General features: G+C 38.8%; 1 protein-coding gene across 4 annotated transcripts; it reads right to left on the reverse strand.

Annotated features, from left to right (window-relative positions):
- Window positions 1-8,036: 8,036 nt before the first annotated feature.
- tfap2c (transcription factor AP-2 gamma (activating enhancer binding protein 2 gamma)) lies at window positions 8,037-20,830 on the reverse strand. Of its 4 annotated transcripts, none has more exons than XM_030730346.1 (8): window positions 20,769-20,830; window positions 15,609-16,070; window positions 15,124-15,175; window positions 13,876-13,947; window positions 13,016-13,238; window positions 11,637-11,755; window positions 10,181-10,322; window positions 8,037-9,956 (listed from the first exon to the last, which is right to left on the reverse strand). In XM_030730346.1, the coding sequence occupies exons 1-8, from the start codon at window positions 20,796-20,798 to the stop codon at window positions 9,662-9,664; spliced, it is 1,395 nt and encodes a 464-aa protein (XP_030586206.1). In that variant the 5' UTR covers window positions 20,799-20,830; the 3' UTR covers window positions 8,037-9,661. The 4 variants fall into 4 exon arrangements, with proteins under 4 accessions (XP_030586206.1, XP_030586205.1, XP_030586208.1 ...); XM_030730345.1 differs by lacking the exon at window positions 20,769-20,830 and adding an exon at window positions 16,586-16,940; XM_030730348.1 differs by lacking the exon at window positions 13,876-13,947.
- Between the last annotated feature and the right edge of the window lie 327 nt (window positions 20,831-21,157).

Here is a 21,157-nt window from a genome sequence, read left to right on the forward strand (position 1 = left end):
TATCTCATCCCTCTGTGGATAAACACAGGCAGGAAATGAATGTGGTTTTACAATGATTCACTCCATACTGGAAGCATTTGTTGTCAAAGAAATCCATTCAAAGCAGCTTTGGCTTCACATGTTTACTATTTTCTCCTGCTTTGGAAGATACGTATCTTTTCATTTAGCTGTTTCCTACCTCTATAAAGCACCTTACCAGGGACAGTTTCGATTTTTGTAATATGGGGAGTTGTGTCTTTTTTTTTTTTAACAAAGGCACTGTTTTCAATTGTTTTGTTTGTTTTTTTTTCAGTGAAAACTCAAGTATCCAGCCATGTTCATGTATTTAATTTAGTTTTTTTTCTTCACTTAACTTCACAGCCTCTTCTTTTGTCTTCGCAGAATCCCATTCTGTATTTTTCTCTTCTCCTCTGCTATCTTTATTAGTGGAAAGTCAAAGTGCCTGAGGACAGAGCTTAAACTGTGCAGTACAGCTGGTTAGGGACTGTCGGCCAGAGTAATGAGCTTTACCTTTAGCTGAACCATAAAAGCTAGTTCCTGCTTATGGGCATTCCTGCTCTGAAGTGAGGACAACACAAACCCATGTGCATGTATGCTATATATCCTTTCTTCCTGGTTGTAGCAGCTATCACTTTCAGGCTTTTAAATGTTTCCCCTCATCATGTCCACCTTAAAAAGGCCTGGATTGTTGTTGTTGTTGTTGGGAGCAAGTTCATCGGTTAATGAACTTGTACCAGATTAGCATGCTCATGGTTTATGGCCTTAACAGGCCGCCACTTTCACCTGACAATCTAACTTAAATTTTAACACCTTACAACAATGCTGCATTTGGAGTTCCTTCAAATGTAGAACAGTCTACCTGTAAATTTGAGATAATACACTTCTGTAACCTAAATTGGATGGATGAGTGGGTGGATGGATGGGTGGGTGGATGGATGGATGGATGTTGTTTGTGTAGACAAACGTACTTCACTTTATCTCCTGTCTTCTGTTCTCCTGAGGTTCCCCAACCTCAACAAAGCTTTGTAGTGTTTTTTTCAGCACACACTTTTAGTTTGACAGCTTACAGGTTTACTTTTTTCATCAATTCTCATCTATGTCATTGACCTGGTTTCCAACTGCAGCTGTTTTCACTGAAAATCTAGTAAATAAGTAGTGAACAGCAGCATTAATGTTGTCTTTTAAAAGAAAAAAATCTGCTTCAGAAAGCAAAGACAAACTGTTATTGCACACAGCAAACAACAGTTATTGAATCTCAATATTTAATTGATTAAGAGACCAGAATCTAGACGGCTCACTGTGTCGGCCAGCAAACTCCTTGAGGAAACATTTGTGAAGTGTTGCTGAAAGGATGTGCATGTTATCATTAAATTAGGCATAGTAGTGCACTGTACTGGCTAACACTGTTAGTCTAAATGGACAGACAGTAGACAAAAAAGCTAGTAAGCATTTTAATATTTTCACTGAGACATTTTATACTGGAATGATACAGTTGACTCAAAATAAATAAAAAGATAATATCACCTGATGATTGCGGCTCAAGAACTATAATGTTAATGAGTCTAAATTCAGTTTTGATGACAGAGTTTGTCATATCCAGCATGACAGAGCCCAGAGCCAGTGAAGCCTTACAAAAAAGTTAAAAATTTAACTTAATTTTTAAAAAAAAATGAACAAAACACAATAAAATATGATAATTTGCTCTCAAAGTATTAAACAGATAATACAGATAGGTTTAATTGGAACATGCAAGCTGCTGCGAAGTTTATGCTTGACTTTTTACAAAATGCAGCCCCACAAACAGCTTTTTAAATATGGTTTTAATAAGTTTGGAGCTGATTGAAAAAAGTTTTATTAAATGTAAAAGTTAAATAAGTTAGATTTAGAAGTTCCTATTAGGTTGGTTGAGTACAGAATGGTAAAAATGCAGGAAGGTTTTTTAAAAAAAATTGTGTTAGTCCCGCATTAAAAATCAAGGATCAATCCTGGAAGGCTGTTGATGTAGTACATTTTTTCACCTCATAAAAATATCACTGAACATTGACAACCAGTGAAAATCTGGTTATCAGCCAAGGAAGTGACAAGTCAACTCTAAGACTATAGCCTTTATTAAACACAGTTGTTTATGAATATGCACTGTAGAGGCCCTGAATGAACTAAAAGAACAGAGACTAGGGATTGTTTGGCTTAGAGAACGCTGGCAGATAGATCATAAGAAACAAGCTGTGATGTTGAAAGCATGGAAATATGACAAATATGACCCAAAAAATAGGCCAGCAATAAAAGCCTATATAGGAATTAAGACTAAAAAAGAGAGAAGAGAGATTGACTTCATCATGTTGTTTATAACCCTGAAGACAATGTGGCCATTACGGTGGTCTCATCCTCTTTTTCAGCCATGCGTTCACAGACTTCATTCTGGGCTTGGGAATCAACCATGTGTATGTCAGTGACGATGAAGAACTGAGCAGCGAGACAGAGACAAATCAATAATCCCTGCTAAGCCATAATCCCATTAACAGTAACAACAATAAGCAGCAAATGTTCCTTTATAGGATTTTTTTGTGTTTTCTATTGATCCACAGTATACTTAATGGGCTGCAAAAAAAAAAAGGGTTGAGAAAGAAGCATCTGAGAAACTAATGAGACCTCTTATCTCCTGTTCTGATACCCCTATGGTCCTGAATTTTTATTCTGATAAACTAATAAAGAGTACAATGTGTAAACGTTGGTATGTTTTATGTTTACAGGTTTGTTTGTTGACCAAACAGCTTGTTCTGATTACTGAACTCAGACCTAGGTGAACAAGATTTGCCTTTGGAAGGGGAGACAGCAGATGCTTTTCATTAGATAGTTGAGTGGTGGCAACCATTCTGTGTTAATTTATCTGTTTTTGTGTGAGAGTAAATGAGAAAGAAGTAGAGGCTTTTACTTGTGGTGGACTCTGCGTACGGATGAGCTTGTTGGAGACTGTCAAGGCCTGCTCTACAGCTAATACAGTCACTACGAGTACTGGGATGTGGCAGGTTGAAGAGAATGCAAAGTACCTTTATTTTGTTGCTGAAGCTTCCAGCAAAGAAACACATATTCCCTGAGAAACCAAGACATCTGTTGTCTGTGAGAAGAGAACACCAGGATGAGAACAGGGACTGAGGGGTCTCTACAATCTTGTCCACACCGGCAGTGGCTACAATGCTAACTAATTGGAAAGAGGCCCATGCATGAGGAAGCAAAGGAGGGGCGTCTGCGTGGCAAGCCAAAGAGGAAGGAAGACAGACCACCTCATTCCCACAGGATGAGGAGAAAAAAAGAAAAAAATAACAAGAAAACACCAACCAAAATACAGAAAAGAACAGGAGTGAGAGCCGTTTCCCCCTCTTCCCTCCCTCTCACCCTCCTTCCCTTCCCTCTGTAGCTCTTCCAGACCCAGACTCCAGACTAGCTTCATCCTTGTAATTTAGATTAATTTCTTCCACATTTTCCTCAGGGATTAAGCAGCAACCCCCCACCCCCACCACTCCTAACCCCAGCATACACACAGCAGGCACGCACGCACTCCCAGCTCACCCCCTACCATAGTTGCTTAATGCTGTCATTATTGAACTTCTTTCCACCAAATATATCTTCACCCTGCCCCCAACCTTCACACAAAAACAGTCACTCGGAAATGTAAAACCTCTCAACTCAGATCAGCGTTGATAGTTTAATAAATGATTCTGCTTATTATACAAATGGAACCATTATGTATCATTTAGCTTTATTTAGTTCAATACTCAGAGTCAGTTCAGAATTGTTATTGATGTTTTCAAATACTGTCAGCCATGCGTTGTAATAAACTACTTTTGTGGCAATTATTAGCCAAAGTGGTTTGTCATGGAAAGATGAACCTCTTTGGCTTCTTTAAAAGGTTTCTCATAAATAAAAGGTGGAGGTTGCCTTAGGAATAATTATGGAATTAGGGATAATAAAACAGCTGCTACAATAAAAATACACAGTGAACATATAAAAGGCAGTGTGTATTCCCCAGACACAATCAAATTACCCATGTTCTCTGACAGCTGTTGACTACATCTCAGCAGGCTAAAGCCCACAGAGCAGACTTACTGTAATTCAGGTGTTATTTAATGCCAGTGAGTCAGTCTGGGAGTAGACACATTCCTCAAGGATACCAGGAAAGTAAAGCAAAATATGTAGTTACTTTGTGAGACTATACCTTTAGAAATATATTTCCATATTAATCAACAGTTAATCATGCTCTTCTCTTTGGTCTGCCAAATTAAAATGGTCAATACTAACTGCTGGCCTAGATGAGTTTAAGAGGCCAAATTTCTCTCTGTTTATTTTCTTTGTTCTTTTCTTGATTTTGTGCATTTTTACATTTTTACATTTACATTTTTAACCCCCCCCCCCCCCCAAAAAAAATCAATTTTGTTCTTAAAATGTGCTTCTTAAAAAATTTTTGTCATCTGTATTGCCACAGGCATTTAGAAGCAACATTATACTGTTTCAGGAGTGAGACCATTATCAAACTGGAAACAAAGAACTGCCTTCTTACTAAAAAGTGTTGCATGAAATTCACCGTTTAATCCAATTTTAATCCAATCCAAACCAGTAAGTAGGGTCAGTTTCTAAAAATGCTGTGCACGAATAGATCTTTTTGATCTTCTACTATAACCAGAATATAAAAAATTATTAGCTTGCTCGACTCCAAAGCACAAAAACTTACCATTCGCTTTCAAAGAGGAGTCGACGACAATAAACACAATAAAGTCACCAAATCTGAGGCCACCTTTACACCTTGACAATTCATTAAAGGTGAAATTCCTCTGCTCTGAAGTCTGAAATTTAGAGTGAGTAAATTTACCTCTATATGATTAATTTTAAGTCAGCTAACAGTAATCTTGATTTGTATGTTCCAGTGCTTTTATCATCACTGATACAGGCCATGTTGCAACTTTTATTGTTATCAGTGAAGTGGTCATCTCTAATACTTTAATTCATTTCACTCTTCTTATATCTCTTCATGCCTCTCATTCCTCACTGCGTCGAAATGGTACTATTAATCATGTAAAGACTGGATTGATCCTATTTTTGTCCAAATGAGAAACACTTTTTCTGATAGTAAAATGATCATCTGGATTCTGTATTTACAGAGCCAGGCACGACTTGAATCGGGCTCCTGAGAATCCACTACTCCCATCCGTATGACTTGTCACTTATGACATGGGACGTTAAGACTATGTTTTAACTCATAAAGTGGTTTCAGTGGTTGGCAACTGCAAGCAAGCGATTAGTCTGACTGCAAATGAGCCTTAATGCACAACAGATTTCAAAGACAGAGAAGGGAAGTGGTTAACAAAAGGGGTAACTATAAAGTGTCTGGAAACATGTTGGGCAAAAATCTGTAAAATTTGTAACAGTAAAGGCATAGAGTCAAGTTGTTAGGCTGATAAGTAATAAAACAACAACAATGAAGCAAAAGATCATCAAGCAAGGTTTTTAAAAAGGGGAAATATCACATCAAGTTCTCTCTTTTTGGCCCTTTTTCCATCTAACAGTTTTATCATGTGACTGGGCTTGACCTACATGCAAAGGTCAGTCAGTCAGAGCTGGAATAGAATACAGCTACAGTTCAGTGAATCTGGAGTTGACAAGTAGCCTTGGGCATCCTAATGAGATCTGAAGATTATATTAACATGTCAGATACAATCTCTAATATCTATTTTTTAAAAAGTTCCTCTTCTTTCATAAGAGAAAAGGGAGTGAAGGTAACAGGTAAGCTCAACAAGTCTATGCTCGCCTGCTTTTCCCAGCTACATTAGGCGTGTCACAGGTGAATTACTCACACTGTCTCACAGTTGAGAGGAAAACATTTGACCAGTTGGGATGTTGCCGGTGTTTTGGAAAAACACATAAAAGGAATTACGCTAAGCAAAGCAGTCCCAGTGTTGTCCAACTGAAAACACAATCATTTTCTTTGCATTTAATCATCAGAAAAAAAATCAGGTCAGTTGAACAACTCTGCTGATCATCTGACTGGCTCTGACTTTTCAAACGTGCTCAGATAGGATTGATTCCACCGACAAAAATGAAAAAAGCAAATAGGATGCATGTGTGTAACTGTTTAGATCTGCCAAAACAAACCCTGTGATGTAGCATAAAGAAACGGCCAATAACCTCCAATCAAATCCTCAGTACTTCCTCAACCATGTTGAGCCTGTCATCGAAGGCACTAAAAAGAAAACAAAAATCTTGCTCTCTTTGCTAAATTTCATCCATATCTTCTCCACCCATTATCTGCCTTTTCAGGGCAGAGCATACAAGCTAATACGAGTAACTGAAGGCAGTTAAAGTCAACTGCTGCGAGGGCAGTGAGCCACTGCGTTGACAGGTCTGGTTAAACAGGTTCTGAGGGGAGAGGCTGATACTTGTTTAACTGCTAGGTAGTTGCTGCTGCTGCTGCCTTTATAACCTGTGGCTTGGTCTTTGAGAATTGCTGGTTTCACCCACTGACCCCAAAAGCTAATGTAAAACAAATGGAGAAATGCTGATGTACTACTTTTTTTTTTTTTTTTTTGTGGATTACAATGCTGTTGGTATACTTGTAAATCCAATTACATGTTCTATGTTGATGCACAAAAGTGTATTGGTGTTACTCCTACCCGAAACACAAACAGACGGACCACATAAATTAGCAAGGGCTAAATAGGCAAGTAGTGATGAAACAAATAACAGTTTTGCACGACTTCATTCTTGCTTGACTAAATTCTTATCTGCAGTGAGAAATTTGCAGCCCAGCATTGCCAAAGAGGAAACTTATGAGTTTGGAAAGATAGATGTTAAATGCTGGACTTTTACTACAGCCTATTCAATAGTGTTAATAGTTTTCCAAGTTTAAACATAAACAAGCCATTTGTCCTCTCTCAGCTGTGCTTCTTTGTTCATCACATGATGTACTTTTTAGGTCTGTGCTTTTACTGGGCAACACAGCTTATTTGTGAAGCTAAGTGAGAGCACATAATGATGGCTACTGTTCTCATTAGTTGAGTAGGGGATTTTTTTCTTTGCCGTTTATTAATAGGAAAATCTTTCAACACATGACTTAACCATCATCTGTGTGATATTGCTGAAAAAGGGGCTACAGAACAAAAGTGCTATCCATTAAAAAAAAAAAAAATGTGTGTACAGCCTGGGCAACATTACTGATTCACTAAATCAGGCTTGAGTCTTGTCATTTATTATTTTTTTTCCTGAAACTTTAAAACAGCATTTTTAACATTTTCAAAAAAAAAAAAAAAAAAAAAAAGAATATTATCCCCACTTTCTAACCTCTAGTTGATAAAAAACAAAACAAAAAAGAAATACTAACTGATTTACAAAAGTTTAACACATCATAAAAAGTTAAACCATACACCGAAACCAGTATTTACACAAGCCCGTTAAATTACAACATAAATTAGAAAATATTTACATCCAGGGCAAGACACTGGATAAAATTCTATGTTTGGAATTTAATTTCTAAAAACATTTTTAAAGAAAAATATTTACATTTACACACGCATTCTCACAACCAACACACAATCTGGCAGAAGTGAGCTAGTTGGTAGGTTGGTGTTAATTTTGTTTTTTTAAATGAATAACTTGGTCATAAAAAAAAAAAAAAAAAAAAAATTCTCAGTACTATGTTTACACATTTGACTAACAAGGATGCACGCCAACACCTGTAATCCACAAACACTGAAGAGGCTTCCGTTGTAGCAAAGTGCCCCTGGTATGCATTCTGGGTTTTTCTCTATTCTGTAGTCTGTTATATCACTTTTGTGCATAAAACAAGGTTTTTTGAAGTTTAAAAAAAAGATGGGAGTCCACACCAAAAGGAATTATTCTCTCCTGCAAAGAAAACACTGCTGTTAAACTGCTTGAAATGTGTCATTTGAAGTCCAGGCTTTTATTTTGTCATTTATGTCACCAAGTAATGCGGTGGCATAATGCACACCTAGCAGCTAGTTTGGCATGCCCTCAAAAAAAAAAAAAAAAAAAAAAAAAAAAAAGAATAAACAGTTGTTTCAAATCCTAATGTAGCGGCTAATACTGAGTGTTTCAGAGGGTGAGAAGATCTGCTGAAGCAGTATACAACCACAAAAATAAAATAATGAGCCTATAAACCAGTATAATGGGGGCACTTTAAAGTTTCTGGTTTGAAAGAGCACAGACTGACAAACCAAGTGTTTTTTTTTTTCCTCATCCAGATCTGCACAAGATTCAAATCAGCTCCCATGAACAAAGCACAACAACACTGGATTCATTCTGAAGTAGTCGTACAACTAATGCAGAAAAATAAAGAAAATGAAGTGGATTTTCTCTCACACGTAAAAACTGTCCTTTGCAAGTCTATTGAGACACAGGAAATAAGTGGATTTGCCGCCAGACTGAGCAGGATGGGGAAAACAGAGGAATTCACAGCCACAGAAAGTCATCTTGAAATGATGTCCTCAAAAGAAGAGGGGGCAAGCAAAAAACAAAAAATAAAGAAAGGGGAGGGGGAGGGGGGGAAATATATATATATATATATATATATATATATATAATTTTTTATGAATTAATGTACCGTTTTTCCATCATCTTCTTCAGCAAAATACAGGTCCTGTGGTTGTAGCAATAGGCCACTGGCAACTGTACGTAACTGCATAGTGGTTAGTATCATATGGCATGTATTAAGCCCCATTCAGGCATGTACTCCTTTCTAGCAATCTGACAGCATCTTATCACATAGGCTTTGTGTACGAATGCTCACTCTGGCAGCTTCTCTGTAAAACTCATGACCATAGTTTTGCTAGCTTGTATCGAGTAGCATTTACATATCGCATGCATTCAGTCATATTAATTGATGTGTTTATGACTGCGTGACTTTTGAGTTGTTCATATCACAAGAAAAATGCCCTAAACAGCAATATTATGAACATAGACTCTCTTTTTTTATTTATATATATATATATATATCCCTGGCTTATTTCTAATTTGCAGCAAGATTAAAAACATTATTCTGCTGCATTTTGGCCATTTTCATTTTCTTGAAGAGATCTCATGCTAAGCCTGTGTGGGACAACTCACTCAGCAGCACCACGCAGTACACACAGACCGTGTTCTTAGTGGCAATCGCAGAGAGAACTTAATATAGAAACCTTACCAGTCGATAGTGGTAGGAGTTATTGCCATTTACCACAAATGCACATGTGGCAAATAACATATACATGCCTCTCTGCATCACTCTTGTTGCTATGTGTGAATGAAGGTGTGACAAGCATTAATTGTAAAAGTGACTCATCACAGTGACAATCCTGTCGCTTTAGGAGACAGATGCCATGTCTGAAAAGGGCTTTACTCTTTCACAGAGTGGGCTCCCACCAGGACCAATCCACAGCATTCACCACATTTGCAACCTGCTGTGACAGGTTGTTAAAAATCCCCAACTTGTCAAAAATATAATTTTACAGTGTGAGCATACGTACACATTCACGCACAAACTCCGCTCTCAAAAAGACGAGACCAAATATTGATTTTTTTTTTTTGTTTTGTTTTAAAAAGTCCAAAAGGGAAGACAGGGCAGCGAGATTAAGGGACTCAGGGATTCTGAAGTTCATAGGGATTCTCCTTTGAGCTCTCATTTCCTGTGTTTGTCCATTTTATCAGTAGATTTACTTCCACTGTCTGAGGATCCCTGGGTGTCACTACCAGAGCTCAGGTACATCTTGTCCACTTGTTTGAGTGCCTCATTCAGGTAGTTCTGAAGTGAGGTCATCGCAGCACAGATGGCCGGTGAGCCAAAGCCATGAGTGATGAGACTAAAGTGAGTTAGGCAGCCCTGGATTCCAGGCTCCAGGATGGGAGCAGGCCTAGCATTTCCCAAAGGTGAACGGTCCTGAGTGAGCAGGTCGGTGAACTCCTTGCAGATTTGCCTGTAGGTAGAGAAACAGAATGTGAGAGGATATGAGATGTATGCTTATTTGTGGCCTAATGGGAAAACAGATAACACTTCAGGTAATTTAGAAAGTAAAATGCTCCATTAATCAAACACTACAAAACTACCTTTTTAAAAGTGGTTATGTTGGTACATTTTACTTTGCAAGAGGTGTATGTATAAATGTATGCATATTAAGACAACACTTGAAAAGACACTTACTTGGCAGCAAGGAGCATGTTCTTCCGCGAGTTAACCTCGTTGCGCTCCACATGCGGCCTGCCCAGGTATTCAGCAATTGCCTTCGCAGGGAACTCAGTCTCACACACATAACCAAAGTCTCTTGCTAAATGAACAGCTTCACCTAAGACAAAAACAAAGGGAAACATTAGATGCAAGAGTAAAAACATGCAAGTTACCTGTAGATTCAAAACAACATTCGAGGTGCCTCCTTAATCCCAAACCAAGAATACATTCTCACAAATAAATAAGAATTACTATTTAGACAGACATTATCACAACTTGTCCTTTGACATAGTGGGCCATGATGGATTGTTAAGTTGTCCAGCAGAGCAATTTATTAGTTTAAACCATTAGACAAGCAATCGCATTTTGGAGCACATATACACAAGCATGAAGGCACATGAAGTGAAGCAGCTGAACTGAAGAATAATCAGCTGTACTCATTCATCTAGCTTTAGGTAAGAAGAGCTAGGCAGATTAATATATTTCTGTCTTGAGGGTGGTTTGACTTGCATGGTCATAAAGGGTTTATGTGGATAAATGCTAGCAAAAAGTGCCCGAGATGCCAACACCACTGCTTATTGACAGACACGCACAAGTCTTCAGGATACTGGAAGCTATTCAGAAGCACAAGCTTTAAGGTCAGCTGGCCCTCCTGGCGAGCCAAACACAAGATAACAAGGCTTAATTCAACTTTGAAGGTCTCTAAATAACACAGGCCTCCAGTCATTTTCCTGCACAGAATCATCACCCCATTTATAAAAAATTAGGCATGTGGGGAGTAAGAGGAAAAAAATATCTTCCTTTAGCCAGCGGCAGGTAAATGTGATTAAAGTGATACTGGAACGATAGTGGAATCAAAAGTTACTGTCTGACTGACTGAGGTATGACTGTTTATATATGAAGGTGAAGGCGTCATGCTGTCATTCACACTGAACTGCATCAGAAAACCATCTTGGTCCTTAAAATCAGGAATGTTAAAATGTTTTTCCTTGACAAAAAAGAAAAAGAAAACACAATTTAACTTTTTAAGCTCCAGAGGTGATTGTGCAAACTGAGTAATATAAGACAAAATACAGTAATAGAATTGATGCTGAAATACTTTTGGAATATTTCAGATGGAAAATGGTTCTCTCATTTCTGACTGCCCCTAGCATGAGTTCAGTCACCTTGATTTTGTCCAAATTTTCCAAACCACCATGACTCACCAAATAATGTGTAGATGACAGTCTGGCACATTAAACAAAGACAAAAAAAAAAAAAGTTGGCAGTCACATTGCCTTTAGTCAGCCTTTCCACAAGAAGTGAAACACACATAGTATGTCAATGTACGGACATTCCCACATTCTCACACTACTGGTGTGACATTCTAGACAGTGCAAACGGTAATTATAGTGTGAGAATGTACTGTGTGCAAATGAGTGATGTGTCATACCTTCTACTAGTGAGGTAAGTAGAGTGACATTAGCTGCCTTCCTTCTTCCTGCAGGCAGGTTAAGCCCAATTTTGTCCAGCTTTTCTCTCAGAGAACGGCCTCCATTTTTTGACTTTGCTCTGTAGAAGGGGGGGGGGGGGAATTGAGTGCACAACAATAAAGTAATTCACATAACATCACACAGTCTTAACATCTGTATATAATTATCAGTGGAGTTTAAAATATGTCCTTTATGTGTCTTTACACTTTATTAGATTCCCCAGAAGGCCATTTAGACCATAAATTAAGAGGAATAGCCAGGAGAGTTGGAACACGTGTACATACACCTGTCAGAGAACCCCTTGCACTCATGCCTATGCAAAGTCTCAAAGCAAATATATATAATATATACACAGGCTCTCTTGACCTTAAAAAAAAAAAAAAAAAATACTGAAACAACTGATGCTTCCACTCAAAAGCATAGAGAGAAATTCACTCATACATGAATTTTCAGAAGCTCTTTAACTCCCGACTTGCCATAGCCAATTCAGTTTTCTGCATGACTGGCAGACAAGCTCTCCCCCTCAGTGGTGGGTGAGAAGCGGGGCATCTTTAGGGAAGCATGTGTGTATGAGTGCCCCCACCCCTTCTCCCTCTTGTCCCGCTACTAACGATACTTGTATTGCTGCATGACCTACTTAAAAGGGGGCGAAAAAAAAAAAAAGACTGATTGTGTACGTGAGTGTGTGGGTGCATGTCAGCATTAACACAGGCACATGGGAAGTGGCAAACGTGCACTCCAAGTACAAAATGCTCTGGTCAGGGGTGTTAAGTATGTACTGTAACCTCAAAGTCCCTCAACAGACTGCTGCACTAACATATGTGCCATGAGGTCAACAGCTCTGGCACAGTTTAACATACGCAAACACATACACATACACACACACAAAAAACAACCACAGTGTATTTAGGTAGGTACTATGTTGATGTAATCTATCCCTAAAGGAAGCACTGGATCAAAATTGCAGACGACACAAAGAATGTCACAAACCTTGCAAAAAAATAATTAAAAAAAAATAAAAAATGATGAGCCAGAGCAACAGAGTGAAGCTGTACTTTTAAAAAAAAAAAAATCCTTTCCCATGGGCTATTTAGCTTTAGTCTACAGATCGCTTGCTCTACAGCTTCCATAATGTTTAATGATGGTTTAAAATCAGAAAGTCTTAACAGCTTGCAGAAAACAGAAATATTGATAAAATTAAATAATTTTGGATTCCTTAATCCTGCTTTTTGTAATTCAGTAGAACTTTATTCTCATGTTATGCTGATTTTTTTTACAAACCACAGGGAAGAAGGAAAATACTGTCTAGCTGTGCCGTGGAATGAGACTGGGCTCTGACCTGCGTAGAACGCCTCCCAGGAGCGATGCATTGAGGCATTCTGGGGGTGACAAACGTCTCTGGACTTCAGCCACAGTAACCTTGTACTTGGATGTGGAGCTCAGTAGGGAAAGACGGCCTGGTACGGAGCAAAACACCTCTGTTGGATTTGATACCATGCCCAGCAGGGACTCTTTCTGGAAGGGAAGACCCAGTGTGTTTCCTTTAGGTAGAGTGACAGGCCCTGGAGAGTGAGGGGAAACAATGTTTGTAAGCTAAAGAGAAAAGTAGTGTAAAAGAACATAACAGATTGTGGGTGGGGAGTAACATTTTGTAATTATCGTCAGTCTTTATTCCAGACTTATGGTCCATTTAAAAAAAAAAAAAAAAAAAAAGAAGAAATGTGTACTTTTCCTGTTTATCTACATAAGCTCTGATCTTCACAGTCCTTTTTGTGTCTCGTACGTAATCGCGTGCAGAAGTATGCGTGTGCTGCTCTCCACCAAGGAGGAAGCCAGCCTCTGCTGTGCTAAAGTATACAAGAAACAACTACTGAAGCCTTTTGAAATGTGTGGTTTTGGAAACATCAGATGCCTGATGGTTAAACAACTATGATGCCCTCACGTCAAAGACCATCCACAAACAGGTACGCACATACAGACCGTCCTTCATCTAAGCCACAAAACACTGTGAATTGATTAGTCTCAGACTTTGGCCGAGCTAGACAGTCTGATTTTTTTTTTATTATTTATTTATTTTTAAGATTCACCAAAGGTTAGATGACAGTAGTTCACAGATTTTTAAAATTTTATCCAACAAAAGCACTGACAGACAAAACAATACAGCACACTACAAAACAAAACAGCTATCTTCATCCTCACCCGCAAGAATTCCCCCCTGATAATAAGTCCTCTGTAAGCGATCAAGGTTCCTGCCACCTCGTAGTCCTAATACTGAGACAGAAATCACACAGTCACATAAGTGCTTAAATTCTCCTCTCGGGCAAATTGCTGGGAATGACATGCCATTGTTTACACGTGGAAACCCTAGACTGCCCATAGCGTGCCCTTGAGCATGGGAACAATATAATGAGCAATCACTGATTTCCATAACAAATGCAGACTGGTTAGTTTATTGCACTCTGCAAATGTCGTGCTGCTTGTTTTGTACTGTAAGATTGTAATATTACAAAGCAACCGTATAATTGCAAGTATGCTTTCAAAGAATAAAACATTGGAACTGTACTGCGAAATATGACATTGTCAGCAAGTCAAAAACATCCGTTTTCCTCTGATGTTTAACAGGCATGTCAACAAGAAACTAAGACATGACGTTTACATTTTAAAATGAAACCCAATCCTGCTTCAGCAAAATTATATTTTCTATCGGTCTATTGTACTAAAACTAAGCAGTAAAATAATGTTCCTCTGGCTGATCTTTCCCTTTAAGTCAGTTTAATAGAGCCCTGATGACAAAACAGCAGGAATAAGTTTCTCCCTCAAAACAGTTCATGTCTCAACAAATTACTGAACTGTCCTTCACATGCAAGCCTAATGCCACACCCCACCAAAAGCTGGTTCTGCAGAGCCAAACACAGCTTCAAGACCAACTCATAATTTCCTGTTAACATGAACAGAAAAGAGCTGCAATTGCAAGCTTAACACACCTAAAGATGATCCAAAGCTTTCCTCTTCTCTCACAGTCAGAGTTTGTGAGATTGCTCAATTTTCATGTCATGTCAGCTGTAGCCTGATGAATATGAAAGGGATCAGTTCTTTCCCACTGGGCATCCATTCATGCACCTTCACCAACAGAATAGGCTAAGGATCACACCAGGCTTAGATAAGTGCATTTCATGGCTATGAGGATTATCATTGTATGCAGTGTAAGTACAAACAGAAAACTCCTCCTTTCCTTACTCTCACACTGAGTGCCCTGACATGCCACTATATAAGTATATCCAAGTATACAAAGTTTTTTTTTTTTTAAAGCAGTTCTTACAGTAAAGGCCCAGCATTTCTTAGTAATTACCACGTTTTATTGTACTAAGGCAATTTTTCTGCAGTTTTCTTTCTTTAATTGTTCCAATATTTAAGAAGTCAAAAAAAAAAAAAAAAGTCAAAACTCACCTTTTTTGATGACTGTCTGATCTGCCACAATAATACTGTGGTCATCTACTTGCTGATAACAAAGAAAAGAAGAAGCAATAAGCAAACATATACATTGTTTTGTTTATGCTTAACCTAGTCTATTTTTCCCTGGTGTAGGTACTAACATTCTGTCCCTATTAGTAATTAACCTCTGCCACTTTCATGCAAAACAAACATAATATACGGTATAATATAAGAGAATATAATTTAAATATAAATGCATTTTGAACATCTGTGACATCTGGCCATCTTAAATCTCCTAAATGATAATATCTCCGTATACTAGGCAAATGCAATAAAATAAACTATAATACATCCTTGCACCAAAATGTTACTTAAATTTATTCATGTAAATCACCCTTCGGACAAACATGCATGCACGCGAGTCTCGGTCTTTGTGACTTTGAGACACCTTTTCCTCTCAAATATAATTTCAAGTGATTATGTTAATCAAACACACTTACTTGAACATCATCCAGTCCGTGCCCCATGTCGTGCATTCCCATATTATCGCCAATAATCGATGACTCTAGACTGTGAGCGTGTGGGGACAGCAGCTCCGGGCGGCGGAACCCTTCCCTCCTCACCCCCGAAGAGCCTCCCTCCAAGCCAAGGATCTGACTCGCGAGCCCGCTCCTCCCGTGGGCGCCGATCCCCTCCTGGCCCTGCCGCCCAGGCCACGGCTGTTGTTGGTTCGATGATGGCGACTGGTGTATGGAGTTGATGTTGAAAGGATCTCCGAGGTGAGAGTAGGGGTCACTAGACTGTGGGTAGGATATAGGCTGATAGGGAGGGGGAAAGTAAGGGGGCTGGAAGTCCGAACTGGCCGAGTGTGAGAGGGAAGGAGACGGGCTGTAGAGGTGTTGACTGACCGCTGGCAGGTGAGGCAGCCGTGGGTTCCCATTGCTGTTACCGTCGTGCCTTTCCTAAGGGATGGAGACAAGACGGCTGAGAATGACGCCAACAACATGGCAGGTTGTCACTCAAGGGAATAGTGTCAGGTTATTCGCTGGCTCGATGTCTACTGAAAATTACGAATTAGCAGGGATAAAATAACTTAGACCGTTAATTTAGGATTTTTCTTAATACTATAGTTATTTAAAGCATATGCAAATATTGTCACCAGCAATCAGCGTCTCGGATTACTGCATAATAAAAATAATAATAACAGCCTCACACTTTAATTTTAGAAGGAATTATAACCTATTTTAATTCTGACAACTACATCCTGCATTTCTCCTTGTTTCTCTAAACTTTCAAACTTTTGGAAATTTTCTCCCTTGATGAAGCCTGCCACGCTGCTCGATTAAATACTTGATCTTCCCTTATTTTATCGGAATTATCGTAGCCTAAGAGACTAAAAATCATCGCTTAATTCTTGCCGTTAATTTCGGTGCCACTCTGATCTCACTTTTTGGAGGCCATCTCTTACTAAACTCACCTCACAGTCATCCTCATATTTTACGTTGTCGGCTAATTTCCACAACATTCTGTCCGAGGAAAAAGTCTGTTCCTTGCAAAAAACAACAAAGGTGTAAAAGAAAAAGAGGGTAAAGAAGCCCGCGAGTTAATCCAGGTATGATAAAATTAGGAGCTTCCTGGTGGTCATGAACCCACTTGCTCTTCAGTTACAGCAGGAGGCAAAGTCGTGGGTGACGGCTGAAGAGCGAAATGACCTACCGACTGACTATCCGACTACAGATATGAGTTTCCACAGCCACTATGAGAGAAAATAATCGTTGTCAGGCAATATTCCCCCCCTTTCCAGCCGAAGCCCTGTGTACTTCTGTTGTGAAAGTGGGCGAAACCGGTTCATAAGAAACTCGACTCCCTCTTATGGACAAAACAGTGACGTTCAGTCTTATTGGCGCAAACATGAGCATTTACTATATCTGCACGGCCACTCAAAGTGGGCGTCACCCTGTCGATAAAGTTAAATGCGTTCGGAAAATAAAAAAAAAAATTGCTGATTGGCGGGGCGATGGTCCAATCAAAATTCGGTCCGTCTGTAGAGCGTCTTTGCACGGTGTCAAATATTACAAGCCATAAACCTCCATAGACTATATGCTCTTCTTTTCTTCTTTTTTTTTTTTTTTTCATGCCTTACAGCAAACTGAGCTTCTCGTTATTCCTCTTTTCTCCTCAAGCCCCATGGTTAGTTGAACCTTTAATTTTACAGGACACTCGTGTGTTCTGTTTCAGGATTATATTCTTAAATTAAATTGATGTTAAATAGATTTCCATTCTTCAGAGATCCTACAGACAACAATGAAAGAAAAAATATTAACTTCTTTAGTTTTATTGTTACTAAATTCAGCTGTATTGTATTGCAGGGAAATTTGCTCGTGTAAAATATCACGAGTATGAGAATCTATCAGTGTTGCAGTTAGGACCATAAGTTACTGAGAGCTTCTTGGCGAGACCTTCTAATGTGGTATACACGGATTTTACAGTCTGTTCTTGTAGTGACGAATCACTATGCTCAGTTTGAGCTGTTAATTTTAATAGCGTTCTCAAAAGAACAGTTATTTGATAAAGTCAACACATTATTATTATTATTTTATTTTTTATTGCCCTGGGTTCGAATCAACCATCTGGCGGGGGTCATTTCTGTGTGAAGTTTGTATGTTCTCCCCGTGTCTGCGTGGCATTTCTCCGGGTACTCAGGCTTCCTTCCACAGTTTAAAGACATTCAGTTAGGGTTTGGTTAACTGGTGATTCTAAATTGCCCATAGGTGTGTTGTCTCTCTCTCCGAGTGGCGACCTGTCCAGGGTGTACCCCGCCTCTTGCCCTATGGCAGCTGTGATAGGGCATAGGGCGCCCTCCCTCCCTCGCTCCCCTCCAACTCTGAATGGGATGAGCGGAAAAATTGATGTATTATTATTATTATTATTATTATTAGCTTGCGTACTTACTACTCGTAGATCTAGTTATAGGAAGTTGATGGGTAAACTATGGGTAGCACCTCCTGTGTGCTACCCATTTAGTCCAGTTAATTAAAACCTTGCGTTTATGCTCACCCCGACTCGGAGTGACTTTGGTTAATTTTATGATCGGATAAAAAAAAAAAAAAAAACTTTTCCCGAGACAATATGTGCCTACAGTTTTTATACTCAAATACAGTAACAGGTATTCAAATAGGCCCGTGACATTTCAATGTTTCAAAGCGTTCGTACGTCTCAAACCGCAATAAGCCCGAGGGCTTAGCAGCATCAGTCTGTCAAAAAGCTCTAAAGCTCAAAGGATTTCGACAGGCAGCGCTTTCTTAATTTACATTTTTGTTGAGCTTTACAACATCTCAGAGGGAAGCTACTTTGAACTCTGGTTTTAATCAAATACCAAATAGGACAGCCTTTGCAAGTAAATAAAATAAAAACACATACACATGCTCATCTGGTCTTATCAGGTCAGCATTTCTCAATAAATCGTATTATGCCATCCCGAAGTTGTTCTGGAATGTTATCACTTTGCTTTGTGTTATCAATTGATGAGCAGCTCAGTACAGTACCTGTCAGATTTTAATGGGCAGAGTTTTAGATGACACCCCGTGGTGTCCGTTTACCCAAGCTGGGAACAACCATGTAGGAGACCGAGGATTTGTTTATTTATTTATTACTATTTTAATTTCAAAAATCTTTATTTTACTTTTGGACTTTGGCTTGTTATGATGCCAAGCATAAATGAAAACTGTGCTGATTAATCTTTTTTTTTTTTTCTTCTGTGTTGAAACAGGCACAGGATTGGCCTGAGAAAGTTACTCAGGCTTGGCCTACCGATAATGTTTTAAACGATCCTCACGCTCAGCTTGGCAGCCGGTGACAGCCGGCTGCACTGACAACCGACTCAGCTCATGTCAGGTGTAAAGATTAAATGGATCCATGCCCGGACACATTAAAAATGACACAGAAGCCAATGAGCCAGCTCTGCCTAATGGTCTGTCTGTCTGCCATGGTGCCCAGACTTAAGAAATATAGTTCAAAGCTGGTTTGGTTTATGAACTGATTTTAACACTGAAAATTCGCATTTTATTGAACAGTCTACCGACAAATAAACAGCTCCTAAATAAGATCACAGTAATATTGAAGTTATTGCCATATGGTGTTCATTGTTTTAAAGAACCATAACACGTAGTATTTGGTTTAGCAGGCGAAAAGTGTACTCTTGTATTTTTATTTTTGTTTCAATGATTTGTTTTTATAATTTTAACTTAATAATATAAAAAATGTAATGTTTGTAGAAATAGTTGAAGAAAAAAAAAAAAAACCCACAAGAATACCCTACCAAGAATTTTACTGAAAACCTGTTTCAATTTCTATTTAGGTTTCAACCTTCAACAGCGCCACTGGTTTGTAATCCAGTAGCCTCAAACCAAATTACTCAGAGTTTCTGATGGAGTAAATCCTTGCTCTTATTGACATTAATCACGGGTTATTCAATTTGTCGCTGTGCGTGGTGATTATGGTCAGGGGTTGGTTAAAAAAGAATTTGTACCTGACCTTTTGCTCAGCAGCCATCTTGACATGAAATAGTAGGTGAACACAGGTGCTACTAATGACATTAATGAAGGTTTATAAGTGTTAACACCTGTGATTACCTACCACTTCATGCCCAAATGCCTGCTGTAAAGGTTTATGTAAGGAGGGACTCAGTGACGTTAGCGCTGACATGAGCGCACATCAGCATGATGCAAAAATATTAAATGAGAAAATACACATTTACGAGTAGGTCTATGATTGATATTATTTGACTTAATATAAACTTTAACTAGATTTGATGTGCGCTGACAACCTCTGAATAAGTCGGTATTTAAAGTGACGAGTGCTAAGCCAGGCTCTCCGTCAACTAAAATAGATAAGTATTTTTAAATGAATACGTTTAGATCAGTCTTTTTAATAACTGCATTACAATTAAATTAGCATCCTACATTAGTCTGCTCATATGCACAGAATAGATATTAATGATGCTGTAGAACAAACTTACAGTCAGCGTACAATTTAAATTACTTTTATATTCTGGTCGAACCACCCTAGCTGGGTCGACAGTTTAACTTGAGCCTGCTAGTTAAGTTAGTGTAGTCTAACAGGTAATCCACAGGCCTGCGCCATGTTAAATAGCATATTGGTTGACATATAGGATATCAACCAGTTTGCATTTGTTTTCGACCTTTATTTCTCGGTACCAGGCCTCTAGCACGCAAAGATTTCTCCATGGCACCTGCGCCGTCTGACTGACAAAACCGGTAACTAATCTGCAAGGTGGCTTTTATGGAAACCATTGCAATGTAGACGGGAAACTCTGTGAAACAGGTATTTGCAAGATGCTATTTTTATACTCCACAGCTACAATTAGAGCTGTTAACCTAATGATAAAAGTGGGAATGCATTAAGTCATTGTTCAAATTAAGACTGTGGCTACAAAAATAGCCTATAGGGTAACTTATGGAGATGGAGTGAGGCTGAGCGTTTCCCGATCACTGTGTGCCGGGGATCAGCCCCGGACAGCACCAGCCCAATTTAACTACTGGTTACTGTGAGACTTAATAAAACAAAAGCGATAAACACGATACAGGCTTTGTTAAATTGGCTCATGTGTAAAAGGAAAACGCAGGAGTCAGCCAACTCACCCTCCAGTCTATCCTCTCCAGTACAGACATCTGCAAGACTCGCAGTCGCAGCGATCCCGCCGAGCTGCAGCGAATGAGTGAAACCATGAGTTTTACATTGCCGACTTCACCTGACTGTTGTGCAATACGCATGCGCACTCCAGTGAACTACACCTGAGTGGACAAATCAAAACAAATGATCTAATCGTTTGCTGAAAGTTTGCATTTATACGGTTCTGTATAAAGCAACGTGTACATTAATATGTTAATACCACAAACGCTGCGCACGAAAGACTTACAAACACAGTGTTAAAAAGTATGCTGACGCACAGAATTAGACCTACAACCGAGATAGTTTTATAGTTAATCTCATCACTGCATTCTAGTGTTAAGTAAAAAACAAACAATAA

This window comes from Archocentrus centrarchus, chromosome 5, assembly GCF_007364275.1.
Source record: "Archocentrus centrarchus isolate MPI-CPG fArcCen1 chromosome 5, fArcCen1, whole genome shotgun sequence".
Taxonomy (NCBI): domain Eukaryota; kingdom Metazoa; phylum Chordata; class Actinopteri; order Cichliformes; family Cichlidae; genus Archocentrus; species Archocentrus centrarchus.

Bases quoted from the DNA above. Each gene is read 5' to 3' on its own strand.
- tfap2c (XM_030730345.1), bottom strand. From the start codon at position 16,633: ATGTTGTGGAAATTAGCCGACAACGTAAAATATGAGGATGACTGTGAG. The intron at 16,071-16,585 runs GTGAGTTTAGTA...TCCATCCCTTAG, and splicing joins AATATGAGGATGACTGTGAG to GAAAGGCACGACGGTAACAG. The intron at 15,176-15,608 runs GTAAGTGTGTTT...CTTTGTTATCAG, and splicing joins ACGGACTGGATGATGTTCAA to CAAGTAGATGACCACAGTAT.